General features: G+C 45.0%; 1 protein-coding gene across 1 annotated transcript; it reads right to left on the bottom strand.

Moving 5' to 3' along the window:
- Nucleotides 1-17,134: 17,134 nt before the first annotated feature.
- SLC35D3 (solute carrier family 35 member D3) lies at nt 17,135-22,612 on the bottom strand. Its single transcript, XM_085055660.1, has 2 exons — nt 22,132-22,612; nt 17,135-21,031 (listed from the first exon to the last, which is right to left on the bottom strand). Exons 1-2 carry the CDS (start codon nt 22,565-22,567, stop codon nt 20,202-20,204), a joined length of 1,266 nt encoding a protein of 421 aa, XP_084911786.1. The 5' UTR covers nt 22,568-22,612; the 3' UTR covers nt 17,135-20,201.
- Nucleotides 22,613-25,050: the final 2,438 nt, after the last annotated feature.

The following is a 25,050-nucleotide window of genomic DNA, read 5'->3' as shown; positions in this document are numbered from 1 at the left end:
TGTGTCTTCGGCAAGGGAGCACATGAGACCCTGCAATGAGTTAGCTGGGAAACACCTTGTCCTAACAGTGTCACCAAGGGTATCTCGTTACTCCAGGACCCACTGCATTCTCCAGTCCTCCTAGTAGCAAAGAATCAAAAGTCAGTGTACATAGTTGAAATTCAGTTTAAACTGAGCACCTGAAATAGATAGTGTAGACATTGTCTATTAAAAATAGAAATCTCATGGCAACAAGCTCAGTAGAAATAGCAACATACAGCTTCAATTAGGGATGGAAAACTCTTAACAGTTCAAATTCAGGACAGGGATTTAGCATTTAATCCTTAGGCTTGCAACAGACTTCACTAGGACTTCAGGCAAACCAATCTTTTTCTTCCTGTTTTCTATTTCTACCTCTATTACTCCATGTTTAGTATTTAGAAAGCTCCCCAAACCTCTGTCAGCTTTGGTCTGCCTGGTGCAATACATGCAGGGACTCAGTTTCTGCCTCAGGCAGTTTTCATTCACTGAAGGAAACAGGAGCATTTTGGCTGCCAAGACAAATTGCATCTTCTCATAGTTAACACCAGGAGCTACAGGGGAAATCCACTGATTCATTCTCTACACCATAAAAACTGCTTGGCAGAAGCAGTGTCCCAGTACTGTGTGGTGAGGCCAGGGCAGCACCTGAGATTCTATCTGCAGGTTCATCAACATCCCAAGACAAGAAGTCCCTAACTTTCCAAAGCTCTCACTTTCTCAGAGAGAGGGATTGGAACCCAGGCCATTTCTGCCTTAAAGAAACCAAGGATGTTTGAGACTTCCCATGCAGTGGGAAGCCAACCAAAGGAAGTTGCTCACTGAATATGAAAATCTTCACAAACAGAATAGGAAATTCAAATCACTAAACAGATGGACTAAATGGATAGACTAAATCTGCTTTATCTTTTTAATATTTTAAAGGTTTTGTCAGCAGTGCAAGAGGAAGTAGAGAGCCAGATAGTTGCCAGTCACAGTTTCAAGGAGAGCAGATGACTGAGAATTTGGTTACTCTGACTGATGCTGAACCCTACTGTTCACTCCCTTTTCTCTCAGCTACTCTGTTTCTGTGTTATTTGTCTAGGTTGTAAGAGTTTCGGAGCACAGTTCAAACCCACCTTATTTCCTCTGCAGCTTGTCAGTAATACAAAAGGAACAAAAATGGCAATGGCAGATTCAACATGAACCTTCTGGTCTATAAGGAGCATATCTACAGAGGCAAAAACTTGCAGTGGGTGAAATCCATGTGTTATTTCAATATATAAAACCAAGCAGGTGAATAAACCGACCCAGATGAATACATTACAATATATAACATAATACAACAATACTAACAACATAATTTTAGAAGGCTAATCCAGATAGGCTGTTCTGAAGGAGCATGAATGTGATACATATCTGAGGCTACTGCATAAACCCAGAGCAGGTAACTAGCACATTGCAGCTTCTTCCAACTAGCATCAAGCTGCTGGCAAGCTTATAGGTGGGGGGACAGGGGGACAGCTTTTTCCATTTCAGTACTTTGGTGTGCCAGTTGTTTAGGAGCAGATCAGGGCACTTAACCCATCAAACTCCTGGAGCCCATTTGCCTCATCCACTCCTCTGCCAGGACACACAGGAAGGCCTGTTGGTGCTCCTGCAGGGCTGTGCTTGCCCAGCTCCTAAAGCTGGGTGGGAAAGGACGTGGAGCTTCCTTTGTATTTCTCTCTTTAAAAAGGATTCTATGTATTTTTGCTTCCTTAAAGTACTTGGTGTGGAGAATGTTATCCTCGATCAAATTTTGAAAAGTGATGGTGATATTTTAGCATGTACCCAAAATTCATATCTAGCTTGCTTAGGATGCCCTGTCAGTGTCAAATAACCACAGCCTCCAGTGCCTGTCTAGAACATTTGGCTTTGACAACTCTTTGGCACAAGATGGTCTTTTCTTCCGAACTTCTCACTCACCAAGTTTCCCTATTTTTCCAATTTCCTTCTTATAAGGTGGGGCTTGGCGCCCCCTGGCGGTCGTGGCGGGCCTGGCTGTTCTGCAAGGCAGAAGTGAAGGAGAAAGACAAAGACATGATTCTTTCCCGGCCACTTTCTCAGTTATGTGGACTCCTGTAACTTTTAACTTTTCAGCCTTTAAGAGTTCTTAAATACAGCACCAGACAGCTCTGCTGTGCATACTTTATATTAAATAAAATATAGTCTCCCTGTCCTGTTTTCAGCTGGAATAATTTTCTTCCTAGGTACTGGTACAGTGCTGTGTTTTGGATTTAGGAGGATGAGACTGCTGATAACACACTGAAGTTGCTGAGCAGTTGCTATTCTAACTCGAGGACTGCTCAGTTTCCCATGGTCTGCCACTAAGGAAGTGCACAAGAAGCTGGCAGGAAGCATGGCCAGGACAGCAGAAGGACACTGGCCAAAGGGGTATTCCATGCCAAGGAACATCATGGCCACTGTAAAAACTCTGGGGAATTGGCTGGGAGGGACCAACTGCTGCTAGGAGACAGGCAAGTCATTGGCTGGTGGGTGGTGAACAACTCTGTTATGTTTCTTGGGATTTATATCTCTCGGTCTTATTACTATTATTATCATCATCATTATTATAATGTTTTACTTTGTTTCAATTATTAAACTGTCTTTTCTCAACCCAGGAGTTTTACTTTTTTTCCCCTGATTTTCCTGCCCATCCCACCGAGGGGGCAGGGGGAGTGAGTGAGCAGTGGTGTGGGACTTAGTTGCTGTCAGTCCCCCCAGTGTGCTGGGGTTAAATCACATTGCTCCTGTTGGTAGGTATTTTAATTGCATGAGTGTGCCTAGGTTCAAAATAGCCTTGGAGAGGATATTTCTCTCTTTATTACCTTCACAGAGAGGATTCTGTGACAAACGTCCTCACATCAGCAAGATTTTGGAAAGGGAAGTAGATTAAAGGCAGCTCTTAATAGCCACCATCTCTGCCCAAAGTCACACACAGTAATCACCAACATGCTGGCTGAAGATCATATAGAGAGGTACGTTCCATAAAGAAGCATGTATTATAGCTCTTTTTATCTGTCTAGAAGCTCCCTCTTCTCTGAGGGTTGTCCTGTCTTCCTTTTTCCAGATAGAGGAGTTGTAGCCTGAAATCATTTTACTAGTTCTATATGCAGTTGATTCTCACCATTTTCTCATTATTTCTGAAATGTATATTTCTCGATCTTGCAAAAAACAGTGAGAGCAAAGCAAAATCTGATAACCATCTTCAGTGCAAGAGCCCATTGTGTTGGTGCGTCCCCACCCTCCCCTCTGCCGCCCTGCCCCTTCTTAAAGTGACCTAAAACATTCATTCATGACACCAGCCCCAGCGTGGACTCCAGGCTCTGATTTGGTGCCCAGATTTGTTCCTGAAGGAACAGGGACATTCAGATGTTTCATGAGGTGCCAGGGCAACCAGTGTTCAAGGCAGAGAGCCCATCTGAAGTCACCAAGCCAAGCCACCAAACAGGAATGTGCAGGGGGAAATCTCATGCCTGTCTAGGGTGTCAGCACCTTGTGCTAATTGACAAGACAGGAAGCTCCTACACTCAGTATCCAGAGCCCTGAAATAATACCTTTTGAAAGCACGTATTCAAGGCAAGAAAGGCTCCATCTTCTCTCCAGCAGGATCACTAGGTGGTAATGGTATCACCAGCATATTTGAAAGGTCCATAAATTAGTGAAGGGGATTAAGGACTGGACTAAAATAACCCTAGATATCCTTAACAGTTTCAGATCTCTCTTTTCAAACTAGGGAACAGAGAGTCAACAAAGTCTCTCAGAGGCTAATCACAATGATCCTTCTATGGAACCAAAAATACTGTTAGAATAGAAAAAAAATTCAGCCAGATCAAATAATAAGGCAGACAAAGCCAAATTTTGCTTCCAGTTCTTCAGATTTCACATTACATATGGGAGAAGTTCCCAGTCTTGGCATATAATTAATATGTTTCAAGCAAATTTTGGACCATCTTTTTATTTCCTGCATGGTCACATAGAAGCACGAGTTCTCAAAATGAGTGGGAACATTTTGTTACTTCTTACTCAAAAATGGATGGTGACAGCAATCCTCCATGTCCCTTCCTGCCACTCTCACAATGAGAAGCCCACAGTGCCAGACCTGAGGCTGCAAAACCAGGGAAGCAGAAAAGCCTCACATGCAGTGATGAGAAGAATGCCTTTTCTGCTTCCCCTTTCTGCTGAAGCAATGGCACAAAAATGCATTTTAAACAGTATTTTCCTTGCACTAGCACTTGGGCATGTAGCCAAAGTGCAGTTCTCTTAGTTTCTCTTCTGGTGCATCAGAAAGAGCAAATTATGGTGCTTGCATATTTTTTTTTCCCCATAAAACTTCTAGAAAACAGGGGTTTTGTTCCTGGAAGAGCAAGTTCTGAAAAATAAAGCTGGTACTGTCCAAGCTCCCTGTAACACTTCCAGGTCACTGTAAACATCCTGATCTTACTTTGAATCAGTGGTTTGAGATTAATGAAATTTCAGCAGGTAGGAACACCATAGGTAGAATGACCATGTGGAGCTGATAGCAATCCTGCAGGGATAATAATACCAGATATTTGTATTTTGCTTTGAGGTTATTTTCTTTTTTAAAATTATTTCAATATAAGCAAACCCTTTTACTGAGAAACCAAAATAATCAAGAGATCTGACAAAGCTTCTTGATTTTCTCTTTGAAGATAAATGGGGTGCTTTTATGGCCATACACAGAGTCTTCTGCTAGGTAACTTCAGTCCATTGGAGACACTGAGAGTCTCTGAAAGTGCCCGAAGGGACAGGAGGCCAGCTTTAATCATTTGCAGCTAATACACTGTGCAACATAGAGAGACTGGGGAGAATAATTCTACGTGAGATGGAAAAAGTACTGTATTCCTTACAATAACCCATCTTCAAAGGAAATAAAGGCTTTGGTAGTATAAAAAAAAGTAAGAGTGGTGCTGTAGTTATGCCATAGTTGCTGTATCCTGTGTGAATTAATTTCATTCAAGTATGAACTGTGCTTGTGGCTTTCTAATTTACATTATGTGTCTGAACAATTTTGTATAGTGCATTTTGAGAAGAACTTGGGGTTTTAGACAAATTGAATATTGTTCTCTCTTTCATGGAGATCATCCAGAGCCAGTCAATGACTCAGTTTTCTATAGCCCTTTTAAAATTTCATTTTATTTTTAGAGTGTAGAACTTTTTTTTATTAGTTGGAGCTTATTTTTTTGCAGAGACACATTGTTTGAGAAATCACAAGTGGCTTCACATAAACACTCAGGAAGGATCAGAGACTGGGAAAGCTGTAGAGGCTGTAAGAAAATCTGAGGCTGGAGCATAGCACTGTAACACAATTGAATAGATTACAGCACATATCAGATTAAGTGGAAGAGCTACTTGCTGTTCAGAATATCACACCTCTTTTCCATGCTTGTGACTTTGGGAAGTGAAGGGGGGAGCTGGGAGCTGCATGTGCTGCAGAACACAGCAATGACAGCAAGACACAAACAAATTTGCTGTGCTCAGCCGTGACAGAGCAATGCTGCTGCTTCCCTGGGCATGGGACAAACACCTGCTGCCTCTCACAAAATGCAAGCCCTCCCGTGTGGGCTCCAGCTCCAAACTTCAAATTCCCAAACCCTCTGACTCTAAGGACTGGGAAAGAGAAGCCTGAAGCCTGACCCCACTGAGGGTTTTTTCCTCTCTTGGGGACATCCCCAGACAGGACCACAGAGGGAGTCTCTGTAGAAGGCAAACTTGGTTTGTTTGTTGCAACTTTCTTACAGTCACTATCCCATAATCTCCATCTACAGCATGAGGTTTTCTCATCCATTTCCACTTGCTTCAGCTGCTGTAGAAACAGTTGTCCGTGTCAAGGGCAGCAAGTATACTGCCATAGGTGTCTGGGTAGCTACTTCTATAGGTCTCATAGCATACTCTCATGCTCTCTGGTATCACAAATAGTAGATAGCCTGGTTTATTTAAAAAATAAAATAAATTACAGAGGCACAGAAATCTGCCTCGCCAGGGCTATTGAGGCCAGGCATGTGAGTTGGGCAGCTTAGGAACAGTGCAGCTCTGTTCACATGGGGCTACACCCATGTAAATCAATGCAAGTAATCCAGTGCTGTCACTCTGAATTACCTCAGATGTCTCTGCACCTAAGGCAATCTGTACCTTGAAAATCTTCCCAAAAACAATAAGGAGCTATTAAGAGTAACTCATGCACTAATCCCCAAAGCAGACCAACCCAGGAGTGTCGCAACCCAGTTTGTGGAAGAGGAACAAGAACTTTAGAGCCCTGCAGAAGGCTTTGGGCAAAGCAGTACCTGGTTTCAAGGCTCCCTGTTGCCTGGTGGAGCCCTCTGCTCTGAGGAGGGATGCAAGGCTGCAGGTGGCTCAGGAGAGCAATGGATGCCAAAGTGCAGGATTTGGAGACTCAGGCTGCCAACCAGGACCTGCTAACATAGTAAATACTAATCAAGGCAGAGTATCTGAAGATGCTGTTCGCAAGGTATTTCAGTTCTTTTGTTCATTTGGTGCCCATGGTAATTTGTCTAAAGCTTGGAGTTTGCCATTTGGTAATTTTTGCATAGCTAACAAGTACTAACCCAAGTTCTTGACATCCTGTAGCTCTCTTTCTGTGTTTAGTTACTCCAGAAACACTGTCTTCCAAATGTAGCTACTGGAGAGCCTCCAAAACACAAGACATTCACTGTACATAAGCACAGCATAGACTAGCACTTATGAGTGAAATGAGTTAAACATTTTTTATTGCAGTGTGAAATTCACCAGATATCTTCAAATAACCACTCATTGTTGGTCTGTTTGGTCCCATTGGAGTAATATGTGAAACTCCCATTAGCTAAACAAGAAGCACATCAAAAAAGCTGTTTACCATTCACACTCCACTTGTCTTCTGAAGTAAGTGATGCTCATACATGCTCAAGTCTGCGTGATCAGGAACAAGCAGAAGTCTCTCTAAAGCACAAAAGTATGCTAAAAGCCCCTCACATTTTACTCTCTCTTGCTTGATTCACAGTCAGAGGCAGATTCTTTTTTTTCTATCAAAGAGTAAAAAGAGCTGTCAGAAATAGCAGAAATGTTTTCCATCTACAATATTTATGCTCATTTCATTGCTGCAGAAGCCCAGATAGTACAAACCTAAGAGATAACTTGGCTGAGCCTTTCACTGCAAACAGTACACCATGGGCTGGGAGGACTTTTCTGCACAGAGGAAAAGAGTGTCTGGTGGCTGCTTTACAGGAGGACTCACTGCACCTTCTTTATCACACTTCTGCACCTGTGAGCTTTCTTCATTACTTCATCTTCCTCTCTTCAGATACAAGTTACTGTGAATTGTTAAGGAATATTGCATAATGCCTTTTATTAATAAGAATTTACCCACAGATGGAACCTGGTATTAGATGAGGCAATGCTATCTGTCTGCCCTGACAGGTTTGCGAACTTTGAGCAATTCTATTATGCACTTGATGGAGTTTTATCTTCTAGCAGCACATAAAATTGCAGAGGATCGCTGAACAGTGTATTTTGATTGCAAAGTCTTTGGGCTGAGACCATCTCTTGTATAAGCAGAGCCTAATGAACTACGGACCTCTTTTAGTCTCTGTCCTCCACATACCTCTGGGATGGAAATTCTAAATATTATCAGTCCACAAGACTGAATTATTCCTGAGCTGTTCCACTCCATAAAGTTGGTATAACCCACTTGGTGTTGTATCCACTGCTTTACAAAGTTAAATATTTGTGCTTTCACTACAAAAGCACAAGGAAAGGGTTAAAACTACATGCCTGAGGAGAAACACAAACACACAGGCACATATCCAGGTGTTTACAGAAATACTGAAGTGAGAAAACTCAGCTGCTGCCTGTCTCTAAGGTCACTGAATCTTCCATCATCAGACCACCAACCGCCTACAGCACTCCAGCCCTACTCTCAGTTTCCATCAGTGCATCCAACCATTGCCAGCAGGGTGCAGACCAGGCTCCCCCATCGCCTCACTCTTCGGTGACCACTGCAGTGGCAGAGAGATGAAGAGGCCCTCAGCTCCAGAAAAGGGCACCAAAATGAAGAGTCACACTGAGAACAGGTATTTCAGCTGCTGAAAAAACCTACAGTCCTGAACCAAAGAAGCATGTGTTGGCATGTTCTCAGATGGGCACTGGTCTCTGCACTGCAGCAGTTAGAAATTTACCATGATGGCTCTCTCATTCTCTTCAAGGCACAGGAAACAAGTGTGGAGCTCTGAGCTGGCTGGAAGAGCCAGGGGGTGCAAGATTCAACTCCTGAGACCAAGCCACAGACGCAACGCATCGCTGTCCCCATCCTGCTTTTCACAGACCTGTTGGCTACACATCGCTCAGGAAAATCTGCATCTCAACTACTCAGCACAGAGACTCCTTTGGCTCCTGGGAGGGACTGGTCACCTTGATATAGGGGTGGAGAGCTCCACAACTGGAGGAACAACTAAAACCAGGTTTTGCCATCTGTGGCCACATGTTTTTGTACCACTGTTTGTTTTATGCCTTTGGAGAGCTCAGCCCTGCCTCTGTTCAGCTATTAGTGCTTTAACAGATCTTCCAGCCATCCAAATCTAATTGTCATTGAATCTAGTCATTTCAAATCAGATCAAGCATGAGTCTTGAAATTAAAATACATACAATCAATGGAAGCATTTTACTACTGTACTCTTGGGATTATTTCAGAGATGCAGTTAAAGATTTCCATCAGCTGTGGTTGACTGGATTTACGAAAGAACTTTGCTGTTTTAAAACTGTCCTCTGTTGCTGCACATAAGATACAGCTGAACAATCCTCCAGAGCTGAGTTTGTATCAACTTTGGAGTATTTTTTGTGCCACACCCTGAAGCACATCTACCATTCTCCAATGCAAAGAGCTGATGCTTGCAAAGGATGTGGAAGCAGAAAGCAAATACAACGGAGGGGAAGCATATCAGACCGTTACCTCCTATAGCTGCAAGCATCTCTTAGTGTTGCACAGCAAGGCATCAGTCCAATTCTATTCAGGTTCTGTAGACATGATGGATAGAAGTAGTAAAATGGAGGTTTTGATGACTAGCTACTGACACAGCCTTGTGTTGTGCTTGTAAACTGGGGATTATCTAGTAGCTCCTTGAGAGAGCTGGAGCAGGTACATCATTCACTTACAGTGAATACATATTCACTCTTAGGAATGTGGTGTTAGTGCACATTGCCTACAATAATGACAGATATGATTTGTCCCTTTGTGATTACTGTGGTGTTTTATAGCTGAGGAGGTGGGGGAATCCAGCAGGACATACACTTGAAAACAGTTAGTGCTGGTGAATATTTTCAGCAGAACTCAATGGCCTTTGCAAGGACCTTTCTTTACTTCTCACCATGCCAAGTCACTATTTTGGCGCAGCAGAGGAAAAAACAAAGCCAGAGAGTGCAACAAAGAAATTAACAGCAGGTAAGCACAGTTTTTAAAATAAGGCTTGGTGGCAGAGTAAGAAAGAGTAAGTAAATTGCTGGAGGACAGGATTTATAAGATCTTCGAAGATGGAGTGTATCTTGAAGAAACCTTTAGAGATATTCTTCCTAGAGAATGCATGAATGAAAGTATACAAATGACCATACAGGGTCAAATCAAAGGTCTGTATTACCTGATATCCCATTCTTAGCAGCACAATGAGCAGATTCTCAGGATGAGAGCAAGAGGCTCTGAATACTCTCCCAGGCTCAACATATTTCAATGAATCTCAAAGAACTTCCTGATTTATCTGAGGTTTTCTGTACTAATTAACCCTCTGGTACATGGAGTACATGGGTATATGGAGTTCTCTTCCATGTGTCTATGACATAAAGGAAAGTTTCAGCTTCTGCCACATCCTTTGGCAGCAAATGACACCAGTCTAATGCTTCCTGTGTCAAGGACATTTCTATACCCTTTGAACCTGCAGCTACAGCACAGTCCTCCCGTCATATCAGATAATTCTACTTGGAAAAAAATATTATGAAAATTATAGTTATACCTGAGACCCAAAGAAAACTAAAGGCCAAGCATGGAAGAGGCCAGTCTGCCCTAGATGGCACTGAGTAGTCATGGTAATTCTGCACTGCTTGCAGTGTAAGTATGGCTGGAAGGACCAGCAGTGCAAGACCAGTCCAAAATTTGACAGTGTGAAATGCAGCAGAACGGTGAAGAATAAAAGAATGTAACTTTCAGCTAAACTAAAGATTAATCATTTTAGATCCTGCTACAAAGAAGCTGGTGGCTGAGATGAGGAGCCTGTAAAAGAGCAGTCAGAAGAAGGGAAGTTATTTCCTGCCACTGATTGAGGAAGATTTTAGCCCCTGAGTTCTTCGAATCTCCATTTCCTGCACTGCAAATTCCTGCCCCCGAATTTTGCCAAGTAGCAGATGCATGACTTGCAGGCTGCATCTGAACTCAGGAGGCAGGTATCTCCCAGCACAGTGTTGTGGTTCGACACAGGGAGTGTGGTGGAAACCTTAACAAAATGACAGCAAATTGTGTAGAACCAAGAGAAAAATAGTCAGTAAAAACTCTCCATTTTTGACACCCCTAAAGGCAGGTGGACAACAATTCCCACAAGGAACTGTTCCACAGCATGGGAAATTGTAACAAACAAGGCAAAAATCCTGAGCTGCACCTCAGCAGCCCCTGAGACAGGTATGCATAAACACACTCCCCTCACAGGAGCTTTTTTATGCTTCTCTCTGCTGCCACAGCAGAGAACTCTGCAGTTTTATGTCCATCATCTCTTGATAGGAAGAAATGCTTATAGCTCATGAGGGACCTCTTTGTCCTGAAACAGCTTTTTACCAATCAATTTCATTGGCATTATGAGACCATGTCAGTGTAGCAGAAGCTAGCCAGCTCTTTACTTGTTTTGAAACACATTGATCTCACCAAATCTACAGAATTAACCCACAGTCCAAAATCAATGGATGAAACCCCCAAATACTCATGTGTCCTCTTACAACAGTGAGTGACAGCACAATTTCAGAGGGAGTGCAATTCTGTTTACAGTTGAAAAGATCCCAGCAATGAAAGACCTGGCTATAGCCCAAGTCTAATGGACTTTATTTAAACACCCACACCAGCCCTGCAACACAGCTACTCCTGTCACAACTGGTGTAACAAAAATGTCAGCTTTGGTGGATCATCTAACCTTCATCTCACAAATCAGATAGACCAACAGTGAATGGTGTAGTTCATGTAAACCTTCACCTTTAAGAAAGCAAATTAGCAGGGTAGAAAAAAAAAGATTACTAAAGTAATCTGGAGGCTGTTGTCCAAAAAACAAAGAAAACCAAAAAACCAACCAAACAAAAACAAAAAAAAAAAAAAAAAGAAAACCCAATACTTTTGGCTTGCTTTTTTTCTTTTTCTGAGGCATTGTCACAAAAAAAAAATGTGGGTGGTGAGAGATTTGCTCCTGAAGGACAAGAGGAAGCAAATTAAATAGTTGTGAAGTTTTAAATTTGTGAAGTTTTAAATTTCATCTGGGTACACAAAGGCAAAGTAAGGCAACACATGTATTTACTTCCAGTCTCCCACAACCCTGCATGCTGTGGATGGGAGCATCTCCAGCCTTGAAAGTACTGTGATGTGCTGAGATGCCCATGGCTCAGACCCTGGTGGCTTCTGCTGAAACACCTTATGGGCTCCCTACACCTACATTTGGGTCAGACAGTGGCACTGGATTTAAAATAATCCAAATTATCTTTGTCCTTCTTGCTGTTACTCAATGTTTATTCATTATTCTGACCAAAAAATGCAGAGCAACAGCTCTGTAAATCTTTGGAAATGTGTCTGTGGGACTCTAGCTTTTTTTGCTTCCTTTGACTTTCCTTCTTCCCTGATAGCTTATAATACTTTTATATTATTACTCAAGCTTAGCATTTTAGTTAAAATGAGAGCAGGTTTTTGCATGAATCTGCAAAATTGATCCTGTGTGTCCCTACTGGCAGCCACTCACAGTCAGACTCTATGCACCCTAATGCTGGAAATGCACTTACCTAAATTAGATATCCCATTGCAGCAGAGCTCACCGATAGCGGGGCAGATCTGCTCTGCCTGCACCCTGAATCAGCTGGCTACACCTTATCTTGCAGGAGATTGAATTTGTGACATTTTTTATTCTAAGGCTCAACTGTCAAGAGGCCAGAATTGTTTGTCAAGTCAGTTTCCTGAATAATGGCAAATCCCTGACATTGTCAAATGGGTTTGAAGGTTTGCTGTAGCAAAGCCGCTTTACAGAACTCATTCTTGTATTGCAGTCCTTACCTTTACATCTTGGTTTTCCCATGCACTTTGAAGGCAATGAAAATAAGGCAGCCACCAACTTAATCCATTCCATACACTGAATGACTTTGCAAGCTCAGCAGGCATTGCTTGCAGGAACTCTCTTCTGAAATAAATCTTTTCTTCTAAAAAAAATATTGGTGCATTTGCGTATTTCCTCTCAGAAGCATAGAGGGAGCTATGCCTGGGAGAAAAAAGTAATAAAGGAATAATTTTGCTGTGGTAATAGCCTATCTGGACCGCACAGGTAAAATTTGTGCTGTTTCTCTCCCTCACTGTGATATCACCGAGCGCCTGAGCTAACCTGTGACCCTGCTTGGGGAGGGACTGAGCTGTGATGTGCCAGCTCCCTCCGAGGAGCTTTGGAAAAGGGGCAAACCCCTGACTCCACAGGAGAACACTCACCCACACAGCTTTAGTGCCCAGAGCTACTCTCCAACAGCCTCTGCAGTCACAGCTCTGCCTGTTGGAGGGTGCTGGCATGGCCTTGGCAGCTGGTGGCCCTTCCCTGGTGTCATGGTGCTACACAGGGCCATGGAACACACCAAATCCACACAAATTCCTTTCTCCTGCAGCAGCCACTTTTACCATCGGCAGTATTGCCACAGCAATGGCACTAGATAGATTTGGGGCAGAGGGGCTGCTTCTTCAGCCTTGCATTGCTGGAATTCTGAGTGTTAGCTCCTCAAGCACGGATCTCTGCTCAGTGGGGTAGAAAATAACCCTAAAACCCACTTATAACACTCTCCTTGGCTTGGGGAAATGGAACACCAGACACTACTGAGCCACTAATATAGCAAAATGCTTTCATTTAGGCTCATGTCCTGCTGAATGAAAGCTTGGTCAAGGCACAAACTGCATAAATGTTTTAGTGCAATGAATGAGAACATTTCTGATGGCAACTGGGAAGGCTTGTGGTGGCTGCTCTATATTGCCACGTAGCAATCTGTGCTCACACACCAGCCTTCAAACAAACTTCAAAGTTTGCCAGTTTATGTGCCAGCACGTTGGATCTACACAAAACATAAAGAGGAGCCCCACTAAGAAATAATCTCTGTTTTCACACCATGCTTTAAATGTGGAGATGCAGCAAAGCCTTCTTGGTTCTGAAGGTCTTACTCACTGTGATTTTCATGATGAGTATGAATCTGCATAAATCTGTAACAAAGCTTAAGTACAGAACAGTATGTCCTTATTTTTGACCCTGAGAGTGGCATCTGATGTTTTTTGGCTACTGGCTGCTGGTGCATGCCAGGCACAGGACTCTGGGTGTCGTCTCCTACCTCACCAGCAACAGGGAGGCTGGCAGAGGTGAAGTTTTCAGAAAGAAAATTTAAAAAGAGTGGTTCCAAATCTCTAAAGTTCAGTCAAGACCAAATTTGCAGATTTTGAGGAAAGGCACTGAAGTAGAAAAATATGGAGAAAGCCTAAAACTTGGGTAGCATATAACTCAAACTCCTTCTGCAAAATCTTCCATTGAAAAGGCAGCTCTGGCTGTCATTTCCATCCTTTACATCAGCCAGCTATTGCTTAGCATCTTTCCTGAACTGTAGCACTGAATATTTGGAGCAGCTACAAAAGACCTTTATGAGTATACAAGCATACTTAATCACTGTTAAGTAGATTCCCCAGACAGAAAAGAGAGTGTGCTGGTTGTGTTGGATGACAGAGCTGGATGCAGCATGAACCATACTGCTGGTTTGATCAAGGCACTGCAACTGCCAGGGGGTTCAGAGGAGTTCAGCACTCAGAAGGTACCCCAGGATATGACCAGATATTACAGATGATTCCACTCATTCATAACTTCTATTAATTAGAGACAAACAAACAAACAAACCAAAACAAAACAAACAAAAGAAAAACATTAAAAAAAAAGTTGAGCAGTTTTGAAAGTCTAAACCTGTCTCAGGAATCCTTGAAACATGCTGCTGCCTTGGCAAGGATCCTTCTTTCAAGAGGAACTCTTCACAAAGACCTGAACCCCAACTTTCCTAAGTTGAGAAATTTCTTCCATGGTGCCAGGAAAATGCACCCCTCTCTCTTTTCTTTTAGAGAATATTGTAAATCCCAGGGCCAAAACTCTGTGGCACTCAGTTGTGGTGTGTTTTGTGTGCATCAGCCTTCTGGTGTTCAATGAACATTCAGACTCAGTGATCTCTCAGCCACTATGCTTAAGGAAATGTAATTTTTTTCTTGTAAAATGGTGATAAGGAAATACTTAGCTGTTTTTTCGTATGTTTGTAATAACATATGTTGTGGGACATTTTTTCAGTGTTCCCGAATGTTCACTCACTCAAGAAGACACATTGACAGAGGGAACCTCTCTGCCCTTCAGATCCCAGGTTAGCTAGTGGTTTGATAATCAGAAGGGAAAATCTGTATTTTGTTTTTAACCAGGCATACACAGTTTGGAATTGGACTAACCATAAGGACAAATTTCCAGAGATACTGTGAAGACAAAAAAATCACTTAAGAGAATTAAGACAATTCAAGACACAAAGAGTTAATGGTGATATACTCAGCAGCCTGTAGTTGTTTTTATCTTCTGATGATACTCATTATTTACAGCAGCTGGTGAACCTGAATGGTTTACTACCATGGCCAGTTCCAACTCATATTTCTCTCTCATTTGACCCCCATGTCAGATAAGAGATGGTCTGTGACCTTAGAAGTTATTACTTTTTGTCAGAGAAATCCTAAATTCTGTTAAATAATTGTTGAAATCTTCTTGTGTTCACAAAATCAATAGCATCTAATAAAAAAAAGTGCTGTAATTTTGAGAACAGAACTGACATTGATAAAAGACAAACTTATTAACAAAATTAATGTGCCCAGAGCAAAATTTCTTACAACTGTCCAGTAAAGAAAAACTAGCAGAACCACAGATAATAGATCCAGCTGTCTTTCCCCCAGCCAGCTCACTCACTCTGCCTCTCTCCTTCACGTGCATTGCTCTTCCCAAGCCCAAATTCAAGTGCATTCACTGCAGATTCACCGCACTGTTTGGCCATTGGTTTCCAATGCTGTCACTATATTTTTTTAAATGAGAGAACATTTTGCTTTTCCTCAAATTATCACATATTCCCCATCCATCCTAATTTGTAAAACATGTATTTCCCCCATCCATCTATATTCCATCCCATGTACCTCTTTGATCATTTTTTTATGCTCTCTACCTTTGTTTTCATCTCAGGCTGCTTCTCTCCTATTCAAACATGATGTCTAGCACTGAAGTGCGACTGGCTTTCTTACTTTCTGCCTAAAATAAAAACAAGCTGGGCTCAACAGCAGGTTTATAGGCTTTTTGCTTAAAATGTTCTTACTGTGAAAAATTCTTCTGGTTCTGTATGTGTTATAAATCTCCACAGGGGCAGGCACAGCCGGATTTCAGTGCTGGCTGTCTGGCAGAGCAAGGACCCTCGCTCCGGCGCCTGTCCTGTGCACAGCCCAGCTCTGCAGGACATTGCTACACAGCCCGGGCCCAGCTCCAGAGCAAGCTGGGACACAGCCAGGGCTGAGCTATATAGGGAGCTGGGATGCAGGGAGCTGGTGGGCAGAAACATGCACAAAGGCAGAGAGAAGCAATCTGGACATACAGGATCCTGCTGGTCCATCCCTTCCTGCCCTTCTAGAAGAAAATGTAGCAGAAGCCTCTGTGGCAAGTCCTCCACCACTTGCAGAGGTTTTCAGGATGGACACTGGAAAAAAGATTTGGGAGATACAGCAGAAACAAAGGACAAGAAAGGAGGGCATGTGTATGCTCATCAATTCCCAGCAGGGATGAGGTTGAAGTGAAAAGCTTCCTGACGACCTTCAACAAGCTACTGAAGCATGAACATAGAAGCTAATTGAGAGGCAGAGTGATTGCCAACACTATACTCACAGACTCCAGGTTAAAAAACCACAGAAGAAACCTCAAAGTGATATATGAAATTATACAGAACACAGGCAGAGAGGGTTAAGGAGTTAAGCCTTCACCACAATCAGCAGCAAAATGCTTGTATGTTAATTTAGAGACCAGAGCTGAAGGGCTTGAACCTTTTTGCTTTCTAAAGCCTTTGCAGCAAACAGGCACTTTTGCAGCAAAGAGAATTACAGGAAGCTGTTAAACACTGGCAATAAACTATCCCCAAACATATGCAGGGGTCTCGAGTGTTGGTTAATAAACTGTAAAATTTCTTTCACTCTCAGATGGTTCTTTGCAGATTGCTGCATATTTTCCTTGTGATGTACGCAAATTTTTATTTATCCTTAGAAACCTTAACTGTACCTGCATCCAAATAAACTGTTCTCTCTTTAATTTCTTAGAGACAAGAATGCATTTCAAAAAAGATAACCAGTCTGGCTTTTGTTGTCCCGTTGCATGTGTGTTCGTGCGTGTGCACGTGCGTGTACGTGCATATCTGGGAGTGCTACAGCAGGTGTTACTCAAGGATGTGTTGACACTGATATTCCTGTTTATTCTCAGAGCAGTCATTGTGCATCAGGTTCATTTATTATCTGACAATAAGGACGGTTTCTTTCTCTAAATCAACCTGCAGGCACATTAGTGTGGAGCTCTAAGATGAATTCAGCAATAATCACCAACTACAGCCTGGTCTGGCACAACCCAGTTTCAGCCACGGGCGCATTACGTACCTTTCATCCAAAGCAAACAGGTAAAAATTAATGCTTAAGTCATCTCCTAGCACTGCCATGCAACATAGATGGTAATACAAATACTTAACATTGTAAAATTAGACTAATATTATGCCTTTTAATAATGCAATGATTTCATAATAGAAATATTAATGAGCATCGTTTTACTTTTATTTATTCTAAACTTATAACAGTGACACCAATGACATTAAATCATCTTAAATATGTAACCAAAAAATCACCAAGAACCACAGAAATTTTGACATGTACCGAGGTCCCAGAACTTCCAAATCCTGTGTCCCTTTGTCTGTCCTTAGTCCCTCTGTCCATGGCAGTATTTATAGTGTGTGGTCACATGTTGAGGAAACTTGACTGGTATAAAGGCATAAGAATAACTATAAATGAAGAAAAAAGGAGCACCCTGGAGTAGCAACAATAAGAAAACCAGAAGGCTTTTGGAAAGCAGTGCATTTTATTCCCACATCTCACTCTGCAGTCTTCCGCTGATGCTGTTAAAATACCTCAGCACGAGGCAGTATTTTTATTTTATTGTGCGACAGTGTCTGTTACTGAAAAAGTGGATTGCATTTGCCCAATTCCCATTTTAATTTAGGGAATTTACAGGTAAAAACGGAATACAACATAAACACATTTTGACTATACATGCAAATGTACAACATTGTAACAGCAGCTTTTTTATTAGTCAAAACTGTTTGAATTTCCACAGATTTCTACTAATAAGTCAACAACAGTAAGTGGCAAAACATTTAACCCCCTCCAGGAAAAAGTCCTGAAACAAGAGTCCAGGGTGAGAGCTTCCTACAGCACATGTCAAACATGGTGTGTGCACTATGGGATCTAAGACTGGCATCCAGGTGGTAAGAAGATCCATATTTTTTGTGGACACAAAACACTGAGCACAGTGAGGACAGATCAGAAGTATGGGTTTCTCTGCAGCCATCTGTATGACTACAATGCAGTTCAATATTGCAATGAGTTCAGTAATATAGCAACTACAAGTCATAGGCACAAACTTCTTTAGTCTAGGATGCATTTGAATGACTAACAAAAGCCATATTGTATCAGCCTAGAAACAATAAATAGTACTTTTATTGAAAAAATCCCTTATGGAGCTTGAACAGAAGGTAAACGTATTTTGGCATACAGCCAGTATCTTTTAAACACAAGCTGCACATAACATGGGATGTACAGATCTCCATGCCCTGTCCCCCAGCTCAGCAGCTACAGGCTTTAGTGTGAATGTCCTTATAGCCATCTTTTTCAAAATTCATGGGTGATGCCAGGTCAGCCAACTCCTGCAATCACTCAGAAAACATACTGTCACAGTACCTGATGTTTCTGCCTACATTTATTGACAAGAACCTAAAGCTCCCCCAGAGAGCAGTTTTGCAAATACTCCCTGCTGGGCAAATTGCTCACTTCAGACTGAACGCGCTGGGAGGCTAATGCTGCCTGTTCGGCTGGAGAGAGCATTGGGCTAGGCACCGCTTAATTAGGGCTGTGGGAATAATTGATTTTCAGTTCAGTGGCTTAATAGATAATAATAAATAATTATTAATAACAGCAATAACAATATTAAAAACAACAACAACAAACTTCGTTCATTTTTTCAGGAAACGGTAGCAACTTGCTTCAGTCTGTGATCCAGATAACCCCGATGGCCGCAGCACACTTTTGGGGTGGGAAATACTCAGATTCAAATTTTTTCTCTTTCTTATCTGAGCAAAGGTTTCACCCAAGTACCCCCACCCACCAAAAGGATATCCTCAGGTGAAGAAACACTCAAACATTTGTTTCCACAGTCTTTCCAGTTAAACAGATGTGGGACAAAATATCAGCATATTCAGCAGAGGGCTTGCTGGAGTGCCTCCTTCCCGCTTCCCACACAAGCAGCTAAAGCGGCTGAGGGGAGAGGCAGCTCTGCCCCTCACAGTCCACGGGGACAGGGACAGGGCAGTCTGGACACTGGGGAGCTGCTTCTACCAAAGCCATGGATGTCCTCGTGCTGAACACACTGAGCATCCCTGTCCCCAAGCACTCAGCCGTGGGATTTGCCGGAGCAGGCGGCAGCTCCTGCCTGCCCACCCGCACTTTCTATCACTGGACAGCACAGCACAGGGTCAGCAAGGGGGGATGCACACAAAGCCATGACCAACACGTGGCCAGGATGGAGCAGAACTGTCCTGTAAAAGCACCCCTGGGAACTCCAGAGAGTCGGTGTCCCCAACTCTGCTCTCAGCCTCTGCTTATGAGAGAATGGATGGAGAGGACTCCTGGGTTCCAGTCCAGGCTCTGATTCATCTGACTTTAGGGTACAAGGAGGGATAACACAAGGCACACACTTTCTCCCTAATTTTTTTATAGCTTTCCCAAATCCAATCAATACATACCAACATTTCCAAACTCTTATTTGAGTAAAGCTAATATTCCAAATGCTATGTGTAGTTAAATCTCATAGATAAACATCTTTCTTTTGCCAATCAAAGCTTCTCAGAAGCTCAGATCTGGTTCTGCTTTCATGTACGCCACCACAGGACTAAAGTATTTCTGCTGAAGACACAAAGCACCCAATGTAAACCAGGTCCAAGGCTCAGCCTGGAGAGTTTCAATTCTCCAGATAAGACAGTGATTTTACACCTATACAACTGAAGTGGCACAAACTCTAGCTCTGTTGCAATTGTACTGACACAGAGGAGCACAAAAAGGACAGTTAATACGAGTTTATATTGTAGGAATTAGTTATATAGAGTACCTATAATTGGACAGATACAGATACAGAAGCACATTGACAGAGCCTTCAAATGTATTAAAATCAAAAGGCTCCAGTCACAATCTAAGGTGTAAGCCACTGCTGTGTCACTGGCACTGCCGAGTAACTCAGTGGTACTGATGTCCCCCATAGCCCACGCTGCTGGGCAAGCACCCCGTGACTTCCCATTACCCAGCTCTCTCTGTGTCTGCATCAGAGTGCCAGCACCTTAGCTGAGGTGGGTCTAAAGTGACATACTGAAAGCAGCTGAAAGCAAGCCCAAAGCATGAGCAAACGATGATGTTTTGCTTTTTGGCAATGAGGTAAAGTCATCCTGAATGATTTGGATTTGTAAGGATTGATGTGGAAATGTATGCTCTGCCTCTCCCTCTGTACAGAGAACCAGGTGTCTGTCCTCAAGCAATCAGTTTTCAAATACACTTTTTAAGGGTTTGGTAGCTCTTCATTTTCTATCAAATAATCCTTCTTTATATAATTAGCACCCCTCACCAACCTCCATACTCCAAGATAGGCTTCTTTCAGAGAGCTTCTGTTCACTTCTTGTGTGATGGTTGATTTTCCCTGAACCGCAGGTGCCTTGGCTGATTTCTCAGTGATGTCCTTCTCTTCCTCTCCACTCTGTCTGTCCCCTGTGGATGATCCCTCTACTGCTGATTCCTCAGCCCCCTTTCCCTGGGAAATTGTCTCCATGGCAAACAGACCTTGGTCTCCAACCTGCCTTTTCTCCTCCTCTTCTCTAGCTTCTTTCTCCAGGTCCTCATAGCTGCTCTGCCGCCTGGTCTCAACGTACTTGGCCACGCAGTAAATGACAGACCCCAAGGTGTTGACCACAACACCAGCTATAAATAACTTTGTGGGCTCCACATCATTGAATGCCACCATGCCTACTGTGATGGTGGCTATGCTCTTCACCACCCCTACGAAGCTGGTGGTCACAGCTGAGTTAATGTAAGTGCAGTGAAGGGTGGTAAAGTTCATGGCACAGCTAATCAGGACACAAGCAATAAAGATGCATACCATGGCAGGGTCCTTCCACCCTGGGAAGGACCAGACATTGATGGAATCCATGCTGGCAAAGGAGCAGATGATGAGAAAAGGGGTGGCCGAAACAGCGATGGCATACTGAGCTGTCAGGGGTCCGTATTCACTATCTACACTGGTTTTCTGAATGAGCACCAGGTAGGCAGCATGTATCAGCACAGCCAGCACGCCTGTCACATAGCCCATAGCATCCCCAGTCAGGTCACCAGCTCCTGTCAGGAGAGTCACAGAGAGAAAGAAGCATAGGTGTTGCATGTGAGACAGAAAGAGAGCACTGCTTTGGACCAGAGGGATATATAGGAAATAGGCATCATTGCACTTTCCATAACCCAAAGGATTTGTCATGCTTGTCCAAGTCTTGCCTCCAAACAGATATCTCTTTTTATTTTTTTTTAAGCTGAAAACCTATTGAATGTCTTACATACCCCCTCTAAATCCCCCAGCCAAAATCAGATTGCTTTCTCCCTTTTGTGAAGACACTCTGGAAGATTTGTAGCTGAAACCACACACAGCAACCCTGAGCATCCTTTTGCCAGCACAGACACAATCCATCCCTGGCTGGCCAGGCTGCCTGCCCTCCAACCCACTGGCCCTCCTGCAGCCTCTAGCAACAGAGCTCTGTGGGGTCTGTGAAGCGATAGCCTCCCTGCTGTGTCCCGTCAGCCTGTTTGAGGATTAAACTACGGACTGTGTATGTGTTCTGAGGCAGCCCCCATCCCAGGAGTGCTGTTGGGCCACAGAGTGCCGGCTTTGCCTCCCACCCCACCTACATCTCGGCTGGAAAGCAACACGGGTCCTCCTGGCTCCAGAGGGCTGCAGCTGACCCCAAGCTCGCACCTGCCCTTATGAGATCGCACTTGCCCCAGGAGGGCTGCAGTTGCCCCGCGGGCTTGCAGCTGCTCCCAGAACATTACATCTACCCCTGGAGATGCACCCACCCCCCATAAGGCTTCCCACCATAAGGCTGCACCTGTTCCCACAGGTTTACACGGAACCCCATAAGGATGCACCTATTTCCAAAAGGTTGTACCGAGCCCTCTGAGAAAGTAACATAGCGGGGTGCATCCAACCCTGCAAGGCTGCACCTGCCCGCCCGTGAGGCTGCACCTTCCTCCGTGGGGTCGCAGCTGTCCCCCAGGACTGCATTCCCTCGTCCCCTCGCGTCTTTCCCCCGGGCTGGCGCTGCCCTCCCGGTCCCGCGCCCGAAGCCCAGCCGGAGGGGACACCGCTGCGGCCGCCCGTCCCGTCCCGTCCCGTCCCGTCTCGTCCCGTCCCGTCTCCCCGGTGCGGTCCCGGCCGCGGTCGCACTCACCGGCGAGGGCGGCGCCGCAGGTGGTGATGAGGACGGCGACGAGGACGCCGGGCGAGGGCATGCCGTCGCGGAGCACCAGGGCGCCGGTGACCAGGGTGACGAGGGGCAGGCAGCGCTTGAAGACGACGTACATGGGGAGGCTGAGGCCGCGCAGCGACCAGAGGGTGAGGGTGGACTGCAGGGTGGCCAGGGCGGCCACGGCGGCGAAGGGGCGCGCCAGGCGGGGCCCGAAGGGCGGCAGCGCAGCCAGCCCCCGCCGCCGCAGCGCCTCCAGCCCCAGCGCCGCCGCCGCGCTGCTGAGGCACTGCAGCAGCGTCAGGAAGGCGAAGTGGTAGCGGGCCAGCAGGAACTTCAGCAGGATGTTCAGCGAGCCCGAGCACAGCCCGTGCGCCACCGCCACCGCGACGCCCCGAGCCCGGCCCCGCCACCGGAGCATCCTGCCCGCGCTCGGCCCCGCCGCCGGGGCCCGCGGCACTGCCGCCCGCCCGGCCACCCGCCGCGGCGGCGCGGGGGGACGGGGACAGGCGGAGGCAGGGGGCGGGCAGAGGCAGGACGCGCTCCCGGCAGGGCAGCCACCGCCCCCGATGTGTCCCCCCCGCGCCGCCCCCAGCGTGTCTCCCCTCCTCTCCGCGTCCCCTCCCCGCCGCTGGAGTGTCCCCTCGCCATTCCCATTGTGTCTGCGTAGCCGCTCTCGGTGTCCCCCATCCCGCCGCCCCCCGTGTCCCCCAGGTTCTCCCCGCGGTGTCCCCCGGAGCACACCTGGCTCAGCGCGGATGCGAAGACCTCCCCGCCGTCTGCAAGCCCTCCCAACCCCGCTCGGGTGCAGGAGAACAGACAGCGGGAGCGAGCGGGAGGTGCTTTCCGCACTGGCAGAACCGCGGGGCGCCCGCGGCGGAGTGCCGCCGGCCCGAAAATAACGTGGAAGAGCCGTGGGAAACCCCACGTCTCACGGAGCGGGGACAGCAGTGCAGGCCCGCACGTTCCCAAGCACGGAGTACCGCTTCTTTCTCCCCAAAAGTATACGGCCTCCCGGGAAAAAGCACCTATAGAGCCTACCGGCAGCATCCCTCCCGCAGCCCCCCTGCTTCCTCTCGTCGGGCACACGACCGCTCCCGGCTCATCCAAGGGAGCCCCGTCTCGGGCTGCGAACGGCAGAGAGACCGGAATCGCTGCTAGGAAAGCAGGGAGAACCCTGCAGAGGGACTTTCCTTGAGAAGTCACCAAAAGCTGGTAGTCACACAGCCTTCAAAAGTGATGTTTTAAAGCCTGGTAGTGTTTAAATAAGATGATCGCTTATCTCAACTTGCCGGATGAAGGTTTTAACAGGAGACGGCAATAGATTATATCCACTCCAAAAAAAAGGCAAAGCAAAAGCGGTTCTCTCGGGCAGCCAGTCCTCTCTACCAGTCTCCTGCAGTGTCAGGCAACACAAGGGAAAGAAGAACTATACTTTTATTCAGAGCTGCCTTATAACTTTGAGCCTTCTTTTAAAATCATAAGAGAGAAATTCAATTTCTCTCATCAGGACAGTCAGGGTAAAGGAGACAGGGCAGGGTTTATAAAATGAAACAAGGTACACATTAAGTATGGGTGTCTAAAGATGAAAACTGGTAATGTGGGAAAGGAAACCAAAGTTACTGGAGACCAAGTCTGGCTTCAGAACCCACTGAAGAAGTGTGCCAATACATTTACATCAGCCTCCATTTGGACTCACCCCTAGCCCACTTGCAACACAATTTAAAGGAATATGTGGATCACCTAGACAGTGTTTGCACATGGGAGAAAAAATCCCACAAACTCCTTCTGCCAAATAAGTGCAGATGGAAAAAAATCAAACTGCTTTTGGGAAATACTGTAGTAATTTGGACTAAGCCCTATGCCTAAGTGTATCCTCTCACAGAAACAATTTTGTCACCTCACCAGTGAAATCATCACTGGAAAAGTGAATCTCTGAATTTGCAGTGTCAGGTGGCAAAACTGCTTTGTGGGCTAAATACTTCCCTGACTGAAACAGAAAAACTAATGTATCAGAAACATAATTTTTTAAATAAATTATTTCACTTGTAAGGAATGCAGAATGATCATCCTAGTCCAACTGCCTGACCAGTTCAGGGCTGACCAAAAATTAAATCATGTTGTTAAGGGCATTGTCCAAATGCCTCTTAAACACTGACAAGCTTGGGACATCGACCACTTCTCTAGGAAGCCTATTCCAGTGCTTGACTGCCTGCTTGGTAAAGAAATGCTTCCTAATGTCAGGTCTAAACTTCCTCTGGTGTGTCTTTGAACCATTCCCAAGCATCCTGTCGCTGGATACTTAGCAGGAGAGATCAGCACTTCCCTGCCCACTTGCCCTCCTCGGGAAGCAGCAGAAAGCGATAAGGTTGCCCCTCCTTTGCTCCAAACTAAACAAACCCAAAGTCCTCAGCCTCTCCTCACAGGACATGCCTTCCTGCCCTTTCACCAGCTTTGAGGTACGCTTTTGGATGCATTCAAGGACCTTCACATCCTTCTTACCTTGTGGGGCCCAGAACTGAATGGAGTACTCAAGGAGAGGCTGCCCCAATACTCAGTTTGTAAAGCCAAGTGTTCAAGTACCAAATTCTTTTAGAACTCACCTGTGCTGTAAAGGCAGCTTCTTTTGCAACATCTCTTATGGTACTCCTAATTTTCATCTTCTCTATAGACAGGAGAGGGAATTGGAGGGGAAGCTGTTGTCCCTTGCCAAACCACTCCTTTCTCAACATGGATTCTGGCCAGGTTCAGTACTCCCACTGCCTCCCCACAACTCCAGAGTCATAAAAATGTGTTCTGCTCTTCACTGGGGAGGAGCTGAATAAAGAAACAGGGAGACACCATCTGAGGTGACACTTCAATGAAGGTACTTCCCCAACACTGGCTGTTCATGTGTCCAGTGGC

Source organism: Lichenostomus cassidix, chromosome 3 (genome assembly GCF_008360975.1).
Source record: "Lichenostomus cassidix isolate B80296 chromosome 3, HeHo_3.0, whole genome shotgun sequence".
Classification (NCBI taxonomy): Eukaryota; Metazoa; Chordata; class Aves; order Passeriformes; family Meliphagidae; genus Lichenostomus; species Lichenostomus cassidix.
Note: the sequence above shows the minus strand (reverse complement) of the source record. Positions and strands in the feature narration are given on the sequence as shown.